The sequence below is a fragment of the Lissotriton vulgaris genome, unplaced genomic scaffold (genome assembly GCF_964263255.1).
Source record: "Lissotriton vulgaris unplaced genomic scaffold, aLisVul1.2 SCAFFOLD_1424, whole genome shotgun sequence".
NCBI classification, from domain to species: domain Eukaryota; kingdom Metazoa; phylum Chordata; class Amphibia; order Caudata; family Salamandridae; genus Lissotriton; species Lissotriton vulgaris.
In genome coordinates, this window is record NW_028252076.1 from 472,290 (window position 1) to 495,119 (window position 22,830).

Sequence of the window (22,830 nt, forward strand, 5' to 3'; positions counted from 1 at the left end):
GGATATGCTACTTTCCAGTATGCATCTGTTCTTGGCATGTAGGGCTGCTGACATTCATATCTGTGCATAGATCGCCGCCTAGTGTTGGGTCCGGATGATTGCAGATTGTTGTCCTGGAAGAGTCTTCCAAGTATCACGAGATAGGTGACTCCTCCCCTAGACTACAGTGCGCATGGGCATCCCCTCCATCCTCAGATTGTTTTTCGCCATTGTGGCAGAGATGGAGTGTAATACAGTGAGTGATGTCCATGCTACATAGTAATTCTAAATGCTACAGCTGCTACAGGCGCCGGGGAGGAGGGTGGGCGATATGAATGTCAGCAGCCCTACATGCCAAGAACAGATGCATACTGGTAAGTAGCATATTCGGTTCGAGATATGTGGGCTGCTGAATTCATATCTGTGCATAGATTACATAGCAGTCCCTCTTGTTAGCGGCTGCTGCCCGTGCCAGCTGCAGCAGTCTGAAAAAGAGTTTTGAGAACAGCCTGTCCTACAGCTGCCTGCTGTCTTGAATGCACATCTACGCAGTAGTGTTTCGTAAATGTATGTATAGTTGACCATGTGGTTGCTCTACATATCTCTTCTAAAGGAATATTCCACCAGGAAAGCCATGGATGCTCCTAACTTACGTGTGGAGTGTGCTCTTGGAGGAATGGTTAGTGTGCGTTTAGCCTTTTCATAGCAAATCTGTATACACTTAACGATCCACCTGGCTATTCCTGCTTTGGAAATGGGGTTGCCTTTGTGCTGTGGAGAAAAGGCAACAAACAGTTGTTTTGTCTTCCTGTAATCCTTTGTTCTGTCTATATAGTACATAAGAGCCCTCTTGACATCTAATGTGTGTAGAGATCTCTCTGCCAACATTTTCCGGATTACGATAGAAAACTGGCAGTTCTATGGTTTGGTTCATGTGGAACTGCGAAATCACCTTAGGCATGAATGTAGGGTTGGTGCGTAGTACAATTCTATTTGCGTGGACCTGTATGAATGGCTATTGAATGGTTAGTGCCTGGAGTTCACTAACTCTTCTCAGTGAGGTAATGGCTACTAGGAAAGCAACTTTCCAGGTCAGAAACTGAATCTCACAAGAGTGTAGAGGTTCAAAAGGTGGTCCCATCAGTCTGGTGAGGACCACATTCAGGTTCCAGACTGGTGAAGGTGGGTGTCTGGGAGGGATCACTCCTTTGAGTCCCTCCAGAAAAGCTTTAATGGCAGGCACTCTGAATAGTGAGAGGTGCTGCCTGTTCTGAAGATGAGCTGCAATTGCGGATAAATGTATACGAATGGAACTGTACGCTAGATTACATCTGTATAAGTGCAACAAATAACAGATAATGTTTTGAATTGATGCATCAGTGGGTTAATGTCATTATTGTTACAATATATGACAAACCTTTCCATTTGGCGGCATAACATGCTCTGGTTGTGGGTCTTCTTGCCTCTTTGATGATATTCATACATTCTGGCGGCAAGTTGAGGTAGCCAAATTCTAAGAATTCAGGAGCCAGATCGCCAGGTTGAGCTGTTGCGGATCTGGGTGCTGAATTTCGCCATGGCTCTGCGTTAAAAGTCTGGGTGTTAGCCGCAGTCTTTGATGCGGTACCACAGAAAGTTCTACTAGCGTGGTGTACCATGGCTGGCGTGCCCACGTCGGAGCAACCAGGATGAGTGTCATCGAGTGTTGCTTCAGCTTGCGTGCCACCAGCGGTATTAGAGGTGCTGGGGGAAAAGCGTACGCAAACCTGCCTGACCAGTTCATCCATATCGCATTGCCCTGTGACTGCGGATGTGGGAACCTGGCGGCGAAGCTCTGGCATTTTGCGTTTTCCCTTGTGGCGAATAGGTCTATCTCTGGATGACCTCACTGCTGGAAGTACGGTTGGAGTACTGATGGATGTATCTCCCAATCGTGCATCTGGTGGCTGTGTCTGCTGAGCAGATCCGCCATCTGGTTGTCCTTGCCCGGGAGGTGTTCCGCCATGAGGAAGATGTTCCTCTGAATGGCCGACTTCCACATGCTCTGAGCCAGATGAGAACTGTGGAGAGTGTGTTCCTCCCTGCTTCTGTATATAGTACATGGCAGTAATGTTGTCCGTCCGGATCAACACAACCTTGTTGCACAGGTGTACCTTGAAAGCTTTCATCGCCATGAAGATTGCCATCAATTCCAGAAGGCTGATGTGCATCTTCTTCTGCTGTGTCGTCCATAGTCCCTGCACTGTGTAATGGAGTACATGAGCTCCCCATCCTTGGAGAGATGCGTCCGTCGTCAGTATTATCTGTGGTACAGGCTCTTGGAACGGTCGGCCCTTGCAAAGGTTTTGTGGTTTCCACCAATGCAGAGAGTTGTATGCCCGACCGCTCACCAACACTAGGTCTTTCCATTGTCCTTGAGCCTGATTCCACTGACGTGGGCGCATATGTAGTCTCGCGTGCGGGACTATGAAGATGCAGGAGGCCATCATGCCTATCAACTGCATGAACACTCTTGCTGGAAGCGAGTGTTGGGGTCTGAATTTTTGTAACAGCAATTGCATGCTGTTTATCCTCACTGAATTTGGCTGAGCTTTGGCTGCCAGAGTGTCTATTGTAGCGTCCAGGTATTGTCGTACGTGGGCGGGCTGAAGATGTGACTTTGGATAATTCAGCAAGAATCCCAGACTGTGAAGAAGATGAATGGTGCAGGACATGTGGCTGGCACACTGCTGGGCCGTCTTTGCTTGAATAAGCCAGTCATCCAGATAAGGGTAGACATGTATGTGCTGTCTCCTTAGGTGTGCTGCTACTGTCGCCAGGCACTTTGTGAACACCCTGGGTGCCATAGTTACTCCGAAAGGGAGGACTTTGAACTGAATGTTGATTTTGAATAGTGAACCGGAGATACTTTCTGTGTGAAGGGTGTATGGGTATATGGAAATACGCATCTTTCAGATCTCGTGTTGCGAGGAAGTCTCCCTGACTGAGTAACGGTAGAACCTGCTGTAAGGTGAGCATATGAAAATGCTCTGACAGAATGTATCCGTTTAGAGGCCTTAGGTCCAGTATGGGTCTGAGAGACCCGTCCTTTTGGGTATTAAGAAATACAGAGAGTACACCCCTGAGCCCTGGTCTTCTACAGGCACAAGCTCTATGGCTCCTTTTTGCAGCATGCGGATGACCTCCTTTTGCAATAAGTGTAAGTGCTCTGCGGACATAGGACAGTGTCTTGGTGGTATGTGGGGTGGAGTGGATGTCAGCTCTAGACAGTACCCGTACTGGACAATGTCTCTCACCCACCTGTCTGTGGTGATGGATTTCCAGACCAGCAGGAACTGTTGCAGTCGCCCCCCGACAGGTGTTATATGGTCGGGGGGCAGTGACAGGGCGTCACTGTTTGTTATTGGCAGAGGATCTGGAATTGTTGTTTCCTCTTCCTCTGCCTTTGATGTTGTTTCCACGATATCCACCCCTGTTGTGTTTATTGTAGGTGGTTTGTGTACCTCCTTTATTATACCTTTCTGCTGTGTGTTTTGGCCTCTTGAAGGTCGTCTATTATTGGAGCGACGAAAAGAGCCACCCCGAAACTGCTGTGACTGCAGAGGCCCCATAGACTTTGCAGTCTCGGTGTCTTTTTTAATCTTTTCAAGGGTGGTGTTAAACTCAGGTCCAAATAAGTAGTCTGGGTTAACTGGCTGATTGAGGATAGTAGTTTGTATCTCTGGTTTGAATCCCGAAATTCTTAACCAGGCATGTCTTCTTAACATGACGCTAGTGTTAATGGCTCTGGCTGCAGTGTCAGCTGCGTCTAGCGCGCACTTGATGGAAGCATTGGTTATAAGCTTCCCTTCTTGGATTAGAAGCTCCACTCCCTCCTTGTACTGATCTGGTAGGTGTTGCAACAGTGTCTCAAGGGTATCATAATGGGCCCTGTCATATCTGGCTAAGAGTGCCTGAGTGTTGGCAATGCGCCAGATGTTAGCTGTCTGCGCTGCCACCCTTTTTCCCGAAGTTTCCAGTACTTTCGACTCCTTGTCAGGAGGAGGAGCATCACCTGTAGTCTGGGAGTTTGCTCTCTTACGTGCATTAGAAACAACTAATGAGTCCAATGGCAACTGTCCTCTTATATAAGTAGGGTCCACAGTTGCCGGTCTATATTTTTTTTTCAATTCTTGGGTTTAATACCCTTGCTCTGGTGGTCTCCTTAAATATGTCATCAGCATGCTTAAGGACCCCTTTTAGCATGGGCAGAGTCTTGACGGTTCTTTCCGAAGTGGAAAAGGTGTCGACCAGAAAATCTTCCTCAATAGGGTCAGCATGTAGTTGCACATCATGGTTACCCGCCGCTCTTTCAATAAGGGCGTTAAAGGCAGTAGTGTCCTCAGTAGGAGAAGTTTTTACATTGTATGTATGTGAGTCAGGGGCATTCTGTGGATCCCTTGGCTCAGCTGGGTCTGCCCATGGTTGTTTCTGATCGTTGGGATCAGTGTCCACATGATCAGGGGCATCCTCATTATCGTCATCCCCTGCATCCACATCGGAGTATGTGGGTGAAAAAGATTGAGGTTCATGTACATAGGAGTGCAGAGGTTCCACAAGAACTGGTGATGTGGTTGAATCCCTCTTCTTCTTTAATGGAATCTTATATGACTCCATGGGTGTTTCTGGTATTATTTTCCTCTTATACATGGATAGTCTACCAGTGTCCGAGTCGATGAACTGCCTCGACTCCTGTTCTTCAGGCTCTTCTGTAGCCCTTAGTCCCATCGACACTCCTTTAATGGCTCTGATACCCTTTTTCGGTTTGAACATCTTCGGTCGCACCATCGGTGGCAACCCGAATTTGATTGGTGTCGATGCGGTCTGAATTTTTCCGACCAACTTCGGGGTTGGGGCCTTCTTTGGTCCGACCGTCGTAGCCTTTTCTTTGATGCGTTGGAGTGACTCCGACACCTGTTTGGATACGAATGGGGTCGGCTGTGTCGACTCGACAGGGTCCTTGGAGCCAGTCTTTGTCTTGGTCTCGGGCCTTGTCCGAGGATCGATCCCCTCTCTCGGTTCGAGCCTCTTGTCTGTGTCGACTCTCTTTGGCGCCGACTTCGTCGGTTCGACAGCCTTGACCTTGGTCTTCGGTGCCCCAACCTTCGGCTCGATGCCCTTTTTGAACTTCTCGGTATCGATGGCCTTCTTCTGTTTCTTCGGCTCAGAGGGGTTTGAGGCCTTGTAACGGACCAGAGTTAGCTGCACTTTTGGTTTCGTTTTGGTAGTGATGCTTTCGGTTTTGATTTCTTTGGATCGACCGATGGCATTTTCGATACCGATGGCTCTTTATATATGTCCGTAGCCGGACCTTTATGCGGGGCTGTAGAACAATTCGATAGATCTTGGGTAAGGCCTCGTGGCGATCCCTCGACCTGAGCCTCATCGAGTGCTTCATCGTCGGCCCCCATATCAACGGCTGGGCCTATCTCCTCGCCTGAGCTATCTTCTACGGCCCCAAGGGCCTCTGCGCCGTCTCCTACCTTTTCAACGACTTTTTCTTCTTCTTCCAATATCTCTTCATCTTCGGCGTCATGCTCGGAGTCATGCTCCGAAACAGGATCAGAGTGTTCTTCCCGATCCTCCAGATCAATGACCTCTTCATCTTCGGTCCCGAAGATGTTTTCTGGATTAGGCGCTGATTTCTGCGACTCTAATCGAGCCGCGCGTCGAATCCTAAGAGTTTTCTTCGACCTGAACCGGGCACAGGCCATACAGTTGGCTTTGTTGTGATCCGGGGACAGGCACTTGTTGCACACCGGGTGGACATTGATGTGCGGGTATTTTGCATTGCAAAGTGGACACCTCTTGAATGGACTTCTTTCCATCGTAGATCGAAGATCGGGTCGAGTGTGGAAAAAAACCCGTCTGATTCCTCGATGTCCCCTCGAAGCAAAGTTACCGTTACCGAACGAAACGATACCGACGCTGTCGAAAGCCTTTTGGCTTTGTAGAAAGTTTTCCTAACTTGAGCTAAGATAGTAACATCCGAACCCAATGGCGGAAAAAACAATCTGAGGATGGAGGGGATGCCCATGTGCACTGTAGTCCAGGGGAGGAGTCACCTATCTCGTGATACTTCGAAGACTCTTCCAGGACAACAATCTGCAATCATCCGGACCCAATACTAGGCGGCGATCTATGCACAGATATGAATTCAGCAGCCCACATGCCTCGAACATAAAACTTAAGCACTCTCTTGAGATCCAAAGAGTGCAGAGACCGCTCAGCCGGGGTCGTAGGGTTTGGAAAAAAGGATGATAGAGAAATGGACTGATTAATATGAAAATCAGAGACCACTTTAGGTAAAAAGGATGGATGTACTCTTAAGACTACTCTGTTGTGGTGGAAAACAGTGTAGGGTTCTTTTGTACATAGCGCTTGTATCTCACTTACTCTTCGCGCTGATGTAATTGCCACCAAGAACGCAACCTTCCAAGAGAGGTTTTGCAACGAGGCCTTGTGGATGGGCTCAAAAGGAGGCCCCATCAACTTGGATAGAACCAGGTTCAACTCCCAAGGAGGAGAAGGATTTCGCACAGGGGGAAAGACTTTCTTCAACCTCTGAAGGAAATCCTTGACCGCTGGAACTTGAAAGAAGGAAATTAGGATTGGTGATTTCCTATACGCTACAATGGCTGACAGATGTACTCTAATGGAAGCATACTTTAACCCAGATGTTGCTAAGGAAAGGAGGTATGGTAGAACAACCTCCTCCTGCCCCGTAGTAGGATCAAGATGCCGCTCCCTGCACCACATATAAAACCTCTTCCACTTGAAAGCATAAGACGCTCTTGTGGAAGGCCTCTTAGCTTCTCTTAAAATATGCATACATTCAGGAGGCAGGTTCAGATGTCCGTACTGCAGGACCTCAGGAGCCATGCTGTCAGGTTCAGTGACGGGAGGTTGGGATGCAGAATACTCCCGTTCATCTTGCTCAACAGGTCTGCAAGGCAGCCGTTTGTGTGGACACAGACAGATGAAGAAGGTCCGGGTACCACCACTGCTGTGGCCAGTCCGGAGCTATTAGAATCAACTCCATGTTCGACCGGAGGAGCTTGGAAACCACCTTTGGGATCAGCGATAGGGGAGGAAATGCGTAAGCAAATGTCCCTGACCAATCCATCAGGAGAGCATTCCCCTGCGTCCCTGGCCGGTGGAATCTGGACGCGAAGGCGTGGCATTTCTCGTTTTCGTCGTCTGCTAACAAGTTTATAGGTGGACGACTCCAACAACGAAAAAGCTTGTCTACTACCTTGTCGTTTAGCAACCAGTCTGGCTGATCTTCGAAGTGCCTGCTGAGTGAGTCTGACTTGATGTTTAACTCGCCTGGAAGGTGCACTGCTACCACTGAGAGATTCCGAGCGAGAAGCCAGTGCCAGATCGCCTGTGACTCCAGGGAGAGAGGGCGTGACCGTGTGCCTCCTTGTTTGTTCAGATAGAACATGGTGGTTGTATTGTCTGTCTGAACCAGGACTGAGTTGGTCTTGACCGCTGGAAGCAAAGCTTTGTTAGCAAGATGCACCGCTCGGAGCTCCAGCATGCTGATATGGTAGGTCTGCTCTTGAACCGACCACCGACCTTGAATCTGAAGGCACCCCATGTGTGCCCCCCAGCCTTGCAGAGAAGCGTCTGTCACTATTGACTGCGTTGGGAGAGGTTGGTGAAAGGGTACTCCCACCAGAACATTCTGCGGTCGAATCCACCATTTGATGGAAGTCTTCGCTGCCTGGGGTAGACTGATCCGGTCCTCCCAACGCCCTGTCGCTTGGTCCCATTGGTCCTCCAGGGCCTGTTGTAAAGGCTGCATTCTCAACCTGGCGTTCGGTATGAGAAGGATGCAGGAAGCCATGGAACCCAGCAGGGAGGCAACTTGTTTGACTGTTGGGTTTCGAGATTCGAGCAGAACTCTGCATTTCTGCCGCATAGAAAAAAGTCTCTCCTCCGAAGGAAACGCTTTTCCCAATTTGGTGTGCAGAAAGGAGCCTAGGTAGTGGATGAACTGTGTTGGCGACTGGACTGACTTCTCCATGTTAACGTGGAGCCCGAGTTTGTTCAACTGGTGCAGGTAAAGCTGGAAATCGTTTGCTACCTGTAGAGGAGATGGACCTTTTAGGAGCCAGTCGTCCAGGTACGGATAGATGAAAAGCCCCTTTTTGTGAAGGAATGCCGCCACCACTGCCATGCATTTGGTGAAGACTCGTGGTGCGGACTTGAGCCCGAAGGGCAGCACTTTGTACTGGTAATGTTTGTTGCCGATCACAAACCTCAAGTACTTCCGGTGACGCAGTGCAATCGGGATATGAAAGTATTCATCTTGCAGATCCACCGAACACATCCAATCCCCGACCTGCAGATGTGGACATATTTGGTGAAGAGCTAGCATGCGGAACTTCACCTTGACTATGACTTTGTTTAGAAGACGAAGGTCTAGGATGGGTCTGAACTTGTCCTCCTGATCTCTTTTTGGAACAAGAAAATATCTGGAGTAGACTCCTTTTTCCCCTTTGAGAGGGAGGCACTTCTTCTATAGCTTTTTTTTGCAGAAGAATTTTCACCTCTCTCCGGAGCAGGTCCAGTTGGTGGGGAACAGATTTCTTCGGAGGAATGTTCTTTGGGAGCGCACAGAAATGTAACGTGTATCCATTGCGCAGTATATTCAGCACCCAACGATCTTTTGTGATGCTGACCCACTCTGCCAGATGTTGTGAAGCACTTCTTCCCACTAGAGTGGGCAACGGCGCCAGAGGAAGCCACTGCTCAAGCCTTTCCTCCCCTCGCCGTGTTAGAGGACTGCTGGTGATCTCCTCTACTTCTACCTGATTTGCCTCCTCGAAATTGGGTCTTGCCTTGACTCTTGTACTGGGACCACTGAGGGGTTTGAACCCTCTGTTGAGCCTCTTTGCCCTTGTTTGTCTTAAAGCGGCGCTTGAACTCCTTTTTCTTCTCTAGACCGACCGCTTTCACAGTGTCCAGCTCGGTCTTCATTCGACTCATCTCCTCGTCAGTGTGTTCACCGAAGAGAGAGGTACCAGAAAAAGGAAGGTTTAAGATGCGTTGTTGTGCATCGGACTTGAGGCCTGTGAGGCGCAGCCAAGAAGACCTCCTGGCACAAACTCCATGGGAATAAGAATGAGCCGCTTGCACTGCGCCGTCCGCCGCTGTGCTAATTATTTGGTTAGACACTAGGCAGCCTTCCGTCAGTGTCTCCTCAAAGTCCTTCTGGTCTTCTTTTGGCAGTTTGGACTTGAACCGATCCATGGAATCTGATAGGGCTCTATCATATCACCTAATAGAGCGGCCGCACTGGAGATCTTCAGAGTAGAATAGGCAGAATTGAATACCTTTCGACCCCACGAGTACTGTGATTTGCTGTCTTTATCTGGTGGAACTGAGGAGGAGGTAGCAACTGCATGTATTTTCCGCGCTGCCGCTACAATCACAGAGTCTGCTGGAGGGTCAGTTTTAACAAAAACTGGGTCGGAGTCGGCTGGCTTATATTTTTTCTGAATGCGAGCTGGCACCGCCTTAATAGTCGCTGGAGTCAGGAAAATGCCTTTGACAGGATCCATAATTCCCGGTACCAAGGGGAGTAATGGACGAGAAACAGATTTTTGATGTAGAGTTTCAAAAATCACTGTCGTAGCCACTTGGGGGACAGACATTTCAATGTTCAGTTTCTTAGCCCCTCTCTGCAGGACATCCAGATAAGTGTTGATGTCGTCCACTGGAGAAACTCTGGAGATGGGGCTATCTGTTAGCGTGGGAGAATAATTTCTCCTGGAAGATCGGGTTGAGGAAGAAGAAGATGGGGTTCTTCCACTCCTGCGATGAGCACCGTGCCTCCTTTCACGTGACCTTCTTGGATGCTCTTCCCTTCTGGGAGAGCGAGATCTGGCCGGATCTTCTCTTCTGGGAGAACGAGACCTGGCCGGCTCTTCCCTTCTGTGAGAACGAGATCTGGATGGCCTCCTCACAGGCGATCTTTCTGCTTGGCGCCTGGGAGGGCTGCGTCTACCTGTACTCCGGACTGGCATACTCCTGGACATGAGGGGACAGGAGTATGCCAGAAGCAGTGAGGGGACAACCTCACTGCTTCCGAAGAAGGATCTGTCTGCCGTAAAGGAGATCTATTGACAGGACTTCTGGACCTTGAGGGTGATTTTGAGGAACCAGAAGAGTGTGAAGAGGAGTGGCGCGAAGCTGATTCAGTCACCATAATCACAGAGTCCCTTGCCGTCGAATCAGACCTTTCATGAGGTCTCGACGTCGGGTGTTCTGACGTCGAGTGCCTCGACGGTGACGAACGTTGGTCTCTCGGCGTTGAACAGCGCTGCACTGCCGACGATAGAACCTTCTCCTCGACGTCGAAAATATCTGGGGAGTCGACGGAGTAAGCAATCTCGGCGTCGAATGTCTCGACGGCGAGCGATGCGAGGAATGATGACTTCTCAACGCCGAACGGCGATGACCAGCCGACGACGGAGCTTCTCTCAACGTCGAATGTCTATGCGACGACGGCGGAGGGGTTTTGGCCACCCTCGACGCCGAACGTCGACAGGACGCAGACGAAGATCGCCTCCTCGACGCCGATCGACATCTGGTTGTCAACGGCGAAGGGGATCTTGGGCCTCGACGCCGATCGTCGCCTTGACGACGACTGCGGAGGGGGTCACACTTCTCGACGCTGATCGTCGTTTGGATGACGACGGGGTAGGTGTAACGCCCCTCGACGCCGATCGTCGCCGGGTTGACGACGGCGGAGGGGTCTTGGTCCACGACGCCGATCGTCGCCGAGTTGACGATGGTGGAGGGGATTTCGACGACGGAGCTGGAATCCTCGGCGACGAACCTGATCTTCTTTTCGACGGCGAGCCTGCCGTCGACGGTCGTTTTTTAGATAAATGACCCACCGGTAGCTGTTTCTTCAGCGCCGAGCCAGACGCTGAAGCTAAAGGATGTGAAGACTTGTCCCTCGAAGGTGATCTAGCCCTTCTTCACCGGAGATCTTCTTCTGGATGACCTTTGAGCTAGGCCATAAATGCGATTCCTCTCCCTGTCCTTAAGAGTTCTTTCCGACAGGAGCTCGCAGGGAGGACAGGTCTTTGGGTCATGATGATCAGGCAAACAAAGTATACAGACATCATGACTGTCTATTTTAGCCTTCTTGTTGCCACAAGAAGGGCAGTTATCAAAGAGTGAGGGCATATTGAGTAAAAATGCCTCAAAAAGCTGTCAGAAAAAGACAGATTCTTACTTGACTTGATGTAAAATGTCAAAGTAAGCAAAACAAATCTGAATAATTAAGGACATTTCTGACAAAAAGTCAGAAAAGAGTGGAGCTGTGTTACCAGGGTCTTTCCTGAAGGAGCCAGAAAGAACAACTGACCTGTCACCCCTGAGGCATGATGGGAAGCTGGGGGTCATGGGTGCCTTAAAGGCACAGTGTCAGTTTACTGCAGGTTAGCTTTTCAGTCTTATATATATATATATATATGTTTATATATATGGATATATATATGTGGGGCACATATAATATAATGTTTCCGGGGTCCCGCGCATGGGCGGGAATATTCTAATGCTTATGACTATTGATGTGGATCCCCTGGAAGAGAACCGGTGGGGGCCAGTTGCTGAGTACAGCAAGTGGCCTTGATAAGTTCACAAAGGCGGCATGCCTTTGAAGCTTCCCCTGCCCATCCTGGGGGAGGAGTCTTGGCACCTCGTCCCAGGATGTGCATTGTTTCAGACCCCCGGGAGTGGCAAGCTCTCGACCCAGGGGTCCAGAAACATATCTGGTGGTGGCAACCATGCAGTCAGGACACTGGGAGCTGGTTAGGTTTCAGGGGGCATCTCTAAGATGCCCTCTGTTGTGCGTTTGGCATTAAATTCCACACTGACATCAGTGTGGGTTTAATGTGCAGAGAAGTTTGATACCAAACTTCTCAGTCTTCAGTGTAGCCATCATGGCGCTGTGGAGTTCGTAATGACAACCTCCCAGCACCATATACTCTTAATGGCATCACTCCACTTACAGTGCCCAGGAATATCCCTGGGTACTGTAGGGGCACAGCACTCATGCACCTGTGCCCACACCACTGGCATAGCGCACCCAGCTAGAGGGGTGCTTGAGGTATGCCAGGGCAGTGTGTTTGTGGGCATGGCACACAGGGATGTGTGCCATGTCGACTCTCGGTTTAGTTCTGCACCAAGACACTCAGCCTGCAAAGGCAGTGTGTGTGTGTCAGGGTACAGGGCCTCTAATGGTGGCACAATAAGTGCTGCAGCCCTTGGGGCCTTCTCTGGTCACAGTGCCCTGGGTACCTAGGGTACCATTTACCAGGGGCAGACCTGTGGCCAGAGATGCCAATTGGGTTTAAACTTCATGCAGTTTTTAGGGAAGGAACACAGGCCCAGGGTACCGAATTGGCAGGAACCCAGGGCACACTCAGTCAAAGTACATTAGCAATAAGTGGGGGCATACCATGCAAGAAAGATGGCACTTTCTCACAAAGGGTCATTAAACCCTCCGTAGTGCAAAGTGGGGATGTTGTAAACAACGCAATTGGAATCTTTATGAATAAGCCCTCCGGTCAGAGGGAGATACCTACCTGCGCCATACTAAAGCATCAATAGTATCATTTTTAACACAATTCAGGAACTTCAGTGTGCCACAAAGCTACTGAACTTTTCATACCTCCTGGAAACTGGCACGAGAAGTGCCTAAAAGGAAATAAAAAGAGGACTTCCACATCCCTTTTGAGCAGAGCACAGCTGCAATCATTTCTGGCCTTTCACACTCGCGTTTTCAGAAACTTTACAAATGAGCTGAGATGGTGTTGTAAGCAACTGCCGTTTAAAAATGCCAGCATATTATAAAGATGTATTACTTTATTACTCTTTTTTAAAAGCTCATTAGCTTCTGCACAATTTAAATTAAAATGTCAGTTTCAAGGCTTGCCTCCATGACAAAGGCTTGACAATTCAAACATTACCTCGTTTCAAAACCTGTTTTAAGAAGCTGCATTTCTTCCTTGGTGGCCAACCAAACGTTGACAGCAACACCACTATTGTTCTGCATTTTACAAAGTTATTAATCAACAGGGTTTGAAATGAAGGTTTACAAAAAATAGTTTTTGTACACCCATTCAAAGTGTGTAGTATTTTAAAATGCCCAATGACGCTTAGTTGCAAAACCTTGTACAAAGCAACATAAATGCATGTCTGCAAATCATATCCACCCATACCTTTTTATTTAAACTTCTGATTCGAGGAAGCATGTAGATTTCATCTAATTCTTTTTGGCGTTCTTCATCTTCTAGTTTCTTCCGCTGATCCTCAGGAATTATATCATCCCACTCCTTACTGGGATTATCTTCCAGTTCTGGCTCATCCTCCATTGTAGCAAAATTTGCCACCTGAAGCAGTGATACAATTTTTTTAAAAGAGGTGAGACGTTTTGCAGCTATTTGTTAAGAATGGCACACAAAACCGTCATACAGTTATGTTTATGGGAAAGAGAGTTTCCAAATGCCACAGCTGCCCTGTATATGGTTCTTACACAATGACAATACATTCACACACAAAAAGTAATCTTTAGTAGAATGAGAATTATTTGTGTATTTACAAATAGATTAAAGGCTATGGACTTTTCACACAACTGTCACAAGCTGGAAAATGTACAGGGATATCGCAATAGCAAGAGGTTTATCATAGCCACAAAAGACAAGAAAAAGAATGCACTTCTCGAAATAAATAAAATATAAATGAGCTTATCCAAAATGCATTCCGGAGATTACCACGTTTCCTTTCTGCCATCACATGCCCACCTCCATCATCAATCATTGTATGAAAGTCATTTATTGTTTAATGAATTTGAGCGTTCAAATTCCAGCCAAACATAACTAAACAAGAGAGTAAGAAGACATGCAGTACAGCACAATGAACTGAATTGCTATCAGAGCGCTTTCCGGCTGATTTTCAATCTTTCTGTAAACTTGACCATTTTTTTCACAAAAGGGATGATCATAAGAAGATAAAATTATTTACCCCAGGACATACAACTGGTTTGAACGAGCTGAGATAGGCACCCGGATCTTGATTCCAAAATCGAGAAGGCAATAAGTCACTAGACTACATCTTCTACTTTCACGATCATTTTCAGTTCATGTACATTAACATCCGTATCGTAAGGTTATAATCCATATTTGTAAAGCGTAAGCATATGACCCCTTAAGGTTTGAAGGCGCTGGGGGCCGTCGGGGAGATTAAGTGAGCTGTTGCCCCGAGACAATTGGTGCTGAGCTGCCACCGACACCGGGAATCGAACCGTGAGTCCCGGTCTCCGGAGTCAGCCGCTCTTGCCACACCTCTCCCTAAGGTTCATAGACACGTGTACACTGTATGACTGTGAAACACCACTTTCAAGAGACCAGTCATCTATCACCATAAATTTGTGGAAAGACTGTCGGATCACAAAATAATCTATTGCCCATTACCTTGAACTGCGATAAAAGCTCATCCGTTGCACTTGAGGAGGGTTCATTTTCTCTGGTTTCGGCAAGACGAAGAATCTCATCAATATCCATTTCCTGTTAGCACCAAGAAGTGGGGAAAAAACATCAGATTTATGAGGAAACTCAGCACAAAAAAAATTACTCAATATATACCCCTAGAAGGAGGATGTCTCGTTTTTTATATCAACATAAAAAGCCACGCTTGCATCATTCTCTAACATGTTGGTTCCCTCCTAATAAGCTTTGCCATTGAATAATTTATCCTCCAACTCACAAGGCCGGTAGGTCATAAGATTGGTTTTAATGATAATGCTGATGGATTGAATATGGATCCTAATGAAGTGAGTGCCATAACCCAAGAGGATTGGGCACTGGAATGGAGAGTGTAGCAGAAGAAACACTCATGCTACTTTAGCTAACAGAAAAGATGGAAGAGCAATACAAATAAGTGAGGGTTGAGGAGGCCTGCCTTTTAATGTTATGGCCACTGGTACATTTTTATGAACCCTGCAAGGGCAAAGCCCCATCCCCTTCTTAAATCGGGCTTGCATTTGTGCAGTCGTTTCTGTATTTGACGGAACAGATGAAAATAGTTTACTGAAGAGTCTCATGTGGAGTAGCCTTAGCCAGAAATACACACTTCTAAAGGCAGGTCCCAATGAGGGGACTTGGCAGAGAACGGTTTATAAGAAGATTCTTTTACCTGTACTGTCCGAAAGCAAGTTATGCTAGTACTTTTAATGCTTATGTCTCACTATTGTACAACCCAGCGCAAACTTAAGAGTACAAATGTCCTCATCATGGAGGGAAAAAAAAACTACTATTGCTGTTCTCGACTCAAGATCGTTGACAAATTTTATTCCATAGCCAATGCCTCTCAAGTGCTGTATTCCTCAAATCTAGCAGCTACTTAATTTTCTTGTGAGTAATGTGTTATACCCAATAACACCACCAACTGCACAGCAGTCTCCAATATTCAGGATAACAGACATTGATCCCATCCCGAAATGATGTTCTGACATTAATGTATATCAAATGCATCATCAAAAGAAGAAAACAAGTTACTTACCTGTAACTTTGGTTCCCCAGTATTGGTAACTTTCATAGATTCCCATGCTTTGTATCATTCCCCGTCGTCGGAATGGGAGCCTCGGTAAATAGAAAATACCCTAGTAGTAAGCACAAAGTGAAAAAATAGGCCTAGGCCTCATCTCATTTTGTAGCTTATCCACCTCTTTTTGTAAAAGAGACCAAACTTTTGCAGTAGCCAATCAGAGCAGCCTCACCCCATAGAACCTTCCTGAGAGAAGCTCAGAGCCTCAGATTTTTGTAGCCATTGTGAACAGCTATCCCACAAGACAATAAGACAGCTTTCCCAGGGGAGGTGGGTGGGCGCATGGGAATCTATGAAAGTTACCAATACTGGGGAACCAAAGTTACAGGTAAGTAACTTGTTTTCTTGCCCCAGTATTGGAACTTTCATAGATTCCCATGCTTTGAATCAGAGTAACCAGCAGTAAATAGAAAAAGCATATTTTGTAATTTGTGTACCTGAAAATGTTACACATACTTCTGATAAGAAAACCAGATACACATTAGAATCATAAAGCATAACAATAACAAGTAATACAAAATATGCAAACAGGAAGGCGGGATAGAAAGGAAAGCTCACCGACTTATTGGAAAAGGTTCCTCAAAACCGCCTGGCCCACTGCCGCATCCTCTTTCACAGAAGAATCCAAGCAGTAGTGGCGAGTGAAGGTGTGGACAGTGCACCATGTCGCCGCTCTAAAAAAATGTCCTTGATTAGGACACCTGCGAATAGAGCCGTCGATGAAGCCATTGATCTTGTAGACTGAGCACGAACTGCTCGCTGAAGTGGTTTTCCAGCTGCCTGGTGGCAAAAATGTATAGCACTGGAAATCCAGCGGGAAATACAGGTTTTAGAAACTGGACACCCCTTGCGAGGGGCACTGAATGAAACAAAGAGCTGTGAAGATTTTCTGAACTGTTTTGTTCGCTCCAAGTAGAATTTCAGGCATCTGTGAATGTCCAAAGAGTGCAAAGTACCTTCCGCAGGTGTGGAAGGTTGTGGAAAGAACGATTTTAAGACCACTGGCTCATTTAAATGAAATTCTGAGGGCACCTTCGGGATAAATTTAGGATTTGTTCTTAGGATGAGAACATTATTCTTGAACTGTAGAAAAGGTTCCTCAATTGTGAAAGCCTGGAGTTCACTAACTCTTCTAGCCGATGTCAGTGCCAAGAGAAGAGCCAGTTTCCACGAGAGAAACTTAAGGTCAGTCTTATGAATAGGCTCAAAAGGGGCTTTCATGAGATATGACCAGACTAAATTCAAATGCCAGGCTGGTGGTGGAGGCCGGACTGGAGGAAAGACCCTGAATAAACCCTTCAGGAATTGTTTGATAATCCTTGCTGACCACAGGGAAGGACCTGATGATGAACGTCTGAATCTAGAAATGGCCGCTAGATGTACCTTTACAGAAGACGGAGCCAATCCAGATTTTGCCAGAGAAAGGATATAAGGTAAGAGTTGGTGCGGTGCAGAAGTATATGGATGTAGACCTTCCTTCCGACACCAAACACAGAATCTTTTCCACTTAGCTCGATAGGTCTTGTTGGTACTAGGCGCTCGGGCCTGGGCCAAAATGTCCCTACATTCTCCTGAGAGATTTAAACCTTGGAACTCTCGGAACTCAGGAGCCACGCTGTCAATCGCAGAGACTTCAAGTCCGGATGTAGAACTTGTCCGTGAGCCATTGTCAACAGTGTTGGAACAGGATGCAGGAGAACTGGCTGATCCTGGGAGAGGAGGAGAAGTTACGAGTACCAAAACTGTCTGGGCCATGCAGGAGCAATCAGAATCATCCTGCACAGTTCCACCTTGAGCTTTCTGATCAATCTCGGGATCAGCGGAATGGGAGGAAAGGCGTAAACAAAGGCGCCGGGCCAAGCAATCGAAAGCGGATTCCCCAAGGATTCCCGATGGTGAACCCTGCTTGCGAAGGACTGGCATTTGGCGTTCTGGGGAGTAGCAAACAGGTCGATGGATGGTCTCCCCCATCGTGCAAAGAGTTCCTCCAGAATGGTCTGGTCCAGTTCCCACTCGTGTGAGACAGTCCTCTGGCGACTCAAAGCGTCCGCCCAGACATTGAGTGTCCCCGCTAGATGTTCCGCTGAAAGGGTGATATTGTTCTGGATTACCCACTTCCAAAGTGTCTGGGCTTCCCTCGAGAGGGTGGAGGATCTCGTTCCGCCTTGTTTGTTTATGTAGTGCATGGCTGTGGTGTTGTCTGTACGAACCAGCACTGCACGGTCGCGGATCCTCGGAAGAAAAGCTTGTAGAGCCAGACGGATAGCGAGAAGTTCCAGGAGGTTGATGTGGAACTTGACTTGAACTGGACTCCAATGGCCACTGACCTTCAGCTCCTGGAGGACCGCTCCCCATCCCTCCATGGAATCATCTGTTGTCAAAACTATGGGAGATGGTGGAAGTTGGAACGATAAACCCCTGGAAAGATTGTCTTTCAGCAACAACCAGCCGCTTGCCTTTCTCATTTCTGGGGTAACGACAATCCTGTCGTCGAAGGAGCCTGTGACCTGACGCCATTGCTTGTCCAACTGTTCCTGCAATGGACGCATTCTGAGCCTGCAGTGTGGAACCAATGGTATGCAGGATGAAATCGATCCGAGAAGCGATTTGTACTTGCGAACTGTCAGTGACTTTCGAGTTTGAAGAAGGCGGGCTGAACAAATCAGCTTGCTTTGGCGTTCCTCCGAAGGAAAGGCTAGGCAACACTCTGTGTCCAGGATGGCCCCTAGAAACCTCGCTGTCCTGGAGGGGCATAGAACTGATTTTTCTTTGTTGAGCCGAAGACCCAGTTGCTCGAACAGTTCTCTGCAGGACGTGACTGCCCTGGACGCTTCCTGGGAAGACGGAGCCTTCAGCAGCCAATCTTCCAGATATGGAAAGACTTGTATAGCCTGTCTTCTGAGAAAGGCTGCCACCGGAGCCAGAATCTTTGTAAAGATCCGCGGTGCGGACCGGAGACCAAACGGCAGTACTTTGAATTGAAAGTGGCTCTTGCCCACTGTAAATCGAAGATATTGCCTGTGAGCTGGGTGTATAGGAACGTGGAAGTAAGCGTCTTCCAAATCTAGGGTCGCCATGTAGTCCCCTGGATTGAGAAGGCGGAGGATGTCCTGAAGAGTGACCATCCTGAAGGACAACTTTATGAGATAAGTGTTGAGCTGCCGTAGATCTAAAATTGGACGCCACTTGTCCTTTGTCTTCCGAACCAGGAAGAACCTGGAATAGAACCCTTTCCCCTTCTGAGAAAGGGGTACAGGCTCTACCGCCCCCTTGGTGAAGAGTTGGTGGGCTTCGAGATGAAGGAGTTTGAGATGTTTTGGAGGAAAGGCGTCTGGCGCTCTTGTTGGAGGAAGGTATTGAAACTCCAACGTGTGTCCTTCTTTGACGATCTGTAGGACCCACTGGTTGATGTAATGACCATCCAGTTGTTGAGGCAATGGGCAATCCTGCCCCCCACTGGTGTTAATGAGGGAACAGAAACAGTGGAAAGAGTCACATGGCCACTATTGTTTCCTGGTGTTGTCTCTCCTTTGCTGCCCTTGTCGTCCTCTAGGCTGTTGGCGAGAGAAAGAACCCCTCTGAGTGTATTGAGGTTTATATGTCTGGCTAGACTGTGAGCCGGAAGAGTAGCGATTCTGATTGCCTCCTCTATAAGTGGAGAATCCTCTACCTCTTGCTCCTCTGAAGGGTACCTTGCGATATTGCAATGTTCCTAAGGACTTGGCTGTATCGGTGTCCTTTTTTATGCCCTGTAGGGCGTCATCAACGTGTTTGCCAAACAGCATTTCTCCGTCGTATGGCAGATCCAAAATTTTATTCTGCACTTCCTGTCTGAACCATGTGGCCCTTAACCATCCTTGGCGTCTCAGAACAGCCGAACCGGCTAGCGCTCGAAATGCTGTGGTTGCTATATCCATAGCACAATCAATGACCTCCGAAGAGGCCCGCTCCCCCTCCAGCAATATCTTCTTCACTTCTTCTTTAGAGGAATCCTGTAATTCCTCCACAAACGGAGAAAGGTCGCACCACATCTGGCGATCGTAACGTCCCAGAATTGCTAAAGCATTAGCTGCCCTAACAAGAAGACTGGCCATTGCGGAGAATCTTTTACCAACATTGTCCAGGCGCCTACCCTCCTTATCTGGTGGTGTAGTTAGCGGTGTGGATGGATTTTTAGATTTGCTCTGGGCGGCCTGAGAAATGACCGAGTCCGGTTTTGGTTGGACAAGCAGACACGCCGGACTGCCATCTGGTGCTTTGTACTTTTTCTCCAGTCTTGGTAGCACCGGGAGGACTGTGGCCGGGTTATGCATAGCCTTCAGGCCCTCAGACCAGACATGCTCAATGATTGGTATGGACCGTACCGATTTCCTGAATGGTTCCTTAAAATCATATAAGAAACATTCGGACTGAACCGTGGTCACTGGGAGACCAAATCTCTTGGAAGCCCGTTCCATCAGGTTGTGAAAACCTCCAACGTCCGCTGGAGCTGAGGTAGCGTTATCTGGATCAGCGACGTCTGGATCCCGTGGGTCATTTGGATTCCAATCCACTTGTTGGTCTTGGTCAGGATCCACCTGTTGGTCCGCATCAGAAGAGGCAGTATCATCATCTGTATCATGCACCTGCACCACTTCTTGTTGGCGCTCTTCAGGCGCAGTGGTACGCTCTTTTGGAGGCAAAGAGTGTTCTGCCACAGGCTGTAACGATTGAGGCGGAGGCGTCGGAGGACGCATTCGTTGAGCTTCTTGGGGAGTAGGGAAACGCTTCCGGTAGTCCTGCAACATAAGTTGTAGATCCGTAATCAAACTGGATGGCATCGCCACCATCCCTTCTTGCGACTGACGTGAAGGCTACTGCAAAGGCATTTGCCTGGTAGTTGTGTCCTCTTCCCCATAGTAATGATCAGGAACATAGTGTTGGTGTTCCATCTCTCCTTCCTCAGAACTAACATCCTGAACCTTAACTTGTAGGTCAGAAGGGCTATACGCTTGTCCAAACTCGCTAAAAGTCTCTTCATCAGAGTCGTCATCCAACAGAAGACTAGGTGGAAGTTTTTGAACCTGTCGCGGAGACGTCATCTCTGGTGTTATCTGCTTCCTTCTGCGCGAAAAAACAGGTTTTTCAGATGATACCGTCATCGACGACATCGTCGACGAGGTCGTCGTCGTCGACGGTAACTCTTTAAAGGACTGCGTCGTCGACGGAACGCCGACGAAGATACTCGTCGTCGAGGATTGCGTCGTCGACGAGCAGAAACTTATCGTCGACGATGGAAGGAGCGTCGACGGGATCGTCGACGAACTCGTCGTCAGCATCATGGAAACAGGAGTCGTCGACACGGTCGTCGTCGACGTCGTCCTCGTCATCGCCGTCGAAGCCATCTTTGCTGTCATCGTCGTCGACGTGGAGAAGGTGATCTTCGTCGACGACGAACAGGCATCAGGTGTCTTGAATACCGTCGACGGTGCAGGCGTCGTCGACGCAGCCGTCGTCGACGAGCCCGTCGACGAGGCAACTTTCACAGAGATATCCTTTTTTACAGACGTCGTCGACATACCTGTGTTTTTCATTGTCGACGACCGCTGTTTCTTGTCCGAAATTACCTCCTTTGCTGAAGTCGAAGGCTTCTTGACCCCTCTATCCTTCTCAGAGGGCGGTGAAGAGATAGTAGTAACCTTTTCCACCTTTTTTGAGGGTTGCGACTCCTCAGACTTACCCTGCCACTCCTTTTCACCGTGGTGAGGAGATTTTAGGGAAGCAGGCCTGTCAGACCTATCAGAGGTCCCTGGTAAGGCCTTGTGAAGGGACTCGCCTGAAGTAGAAGGGGGAGACCTACCCCTCTTCTGAGACTTCTTAGATGACACCACCGACGAGGAGCCCTCACTGTCTGAAGACACAATGTCCTTACGGTCCTTCATCTTCTGAAGCCATGTGAGGAGACGTCCTTCCCTGTCCCTCAAGGTCTTCGATGAGAAGGTCCTGCAAATCTGGCAGCTTGTAGGTTTATGGTCCGGATACAGGCAGTATATACAGTCCATAGGTTTGTCTTCGACAAACAACCTCTTTTTGGAGCAAGTAGCACAGGCTCTAAAAAGGGCTTTTTTCTCCTTGTCAGACATGACTGAAAGAAATCCAAGTTGTTGAAAAAAGTAGTTTAGAAATTGAAGAAACTGAGCAGAGCTCAATGGAGACTCCCTTGCACAACGTGCTGTAGAAAATCTGAGGCTCTGAGCTTCTCTCAGGAAGGTTCTAAGGGGTGAGGCTGCAGGCCGATTGGCTACTGCAAAAGTTTGGTCTCTTTTACAAAAAGAGGTGGATAAGCTACAAAATGAGATGAGGCCTAGGCCTATTTTTTCACTTTGTGCTTACTACTATGGTATTTTCTATTTACAGAGGCTCCCATTCCGGCTACGGGGAATGATACAAAGCATGGGAATCTATGAAAGTTCCAATACTGGGGCAAGTGCTGGTTTCACCCTCCCAAGACTTATATATATTTAGATATATTTGTTTTTGCAGATTTATATAGATCAAACTCGACTCAAAGGTATTGGGGGTGCTTTAGATGAGCACCAGTTACATTACACAAGAACACATTCCTTTTTGGCAGGCACGGAGGGATTACGTGATTTGCCCAGAATCACAGATAGCTGAGCCGAAGCCGCTGCTTGAACCTGGTTCCCTAGCTCCAGGTTGGCTGCTCTGGCCGTAAGGCCTCTCCCCAATACAAACTAAAGCCTCTCTCTTGGGTTTTGTATCTAAATGTACACTAGAACCAAAAGACAACATCCACTAACGGACAGAAAGCTGCTGCTAGAGCTGGGAGCCAGAGAGGGAGACTACAGCTCCCAGAAGACAGCGCTCTCCCCGGAGGGAGGAGCACACTTGTTGGCCCCGTTGCGCGCATTTAAACATGTTGTCACCCCCGCGAAGGATGCGAGGCTGCTGCCGTCGCGCACATTTAAGCGGGTTGCCACCCCCGCAACGCGAGACTGCTGCCAGAACTGGGTGTTAGAAAGGGATACTACAGCTCCTATAAGTCAGCGCTCTCCCAGGAGGGAGGTGCACGCCTGTTGCCGCCGTCACAAGCATTTAAGCACGTTGCTAAATGTCTACATCTCTCCATGCCCTAGCGAGAAAAAAACAAAACTGGACCGCCTGATTGAAATCCTATGTAAC

The 22,830-nt window shown here is 48.2% G+C and overlaps 1 protein-coding gene across 1 annotated transcript in view; it reads right to left on the reverse strand.

Moving 5' to 3' along the window:
• LOC147662684 (ATP-dependent chromatin remodeler CHD2-like) overlaps positions 1 to 22,830 on the reverse strand; it is a gene marked incomplete at its 3' end in the record, with an annotated part of 564,171 nt that overhangs the window by 417,118 nt on the left and 124,223 nt on the right. The window contains exons 5-6 of the mRNA XM_086950980.1: positions 14,517 to 14,609; positions 13,266 to 13,436 (exon numbers count right to left, since the gene is read on the reverse strand). Coding sequence (XP_086807106.1) covers positions 13,266 to 13,436; positions 14,517 to 14,609 — 264 coding nt within the window. The remainder of the gene's footprint in view (positions 1 to 13,265; positions 13,437 to 14,516; positions 14,610 to 22,830) is intronic.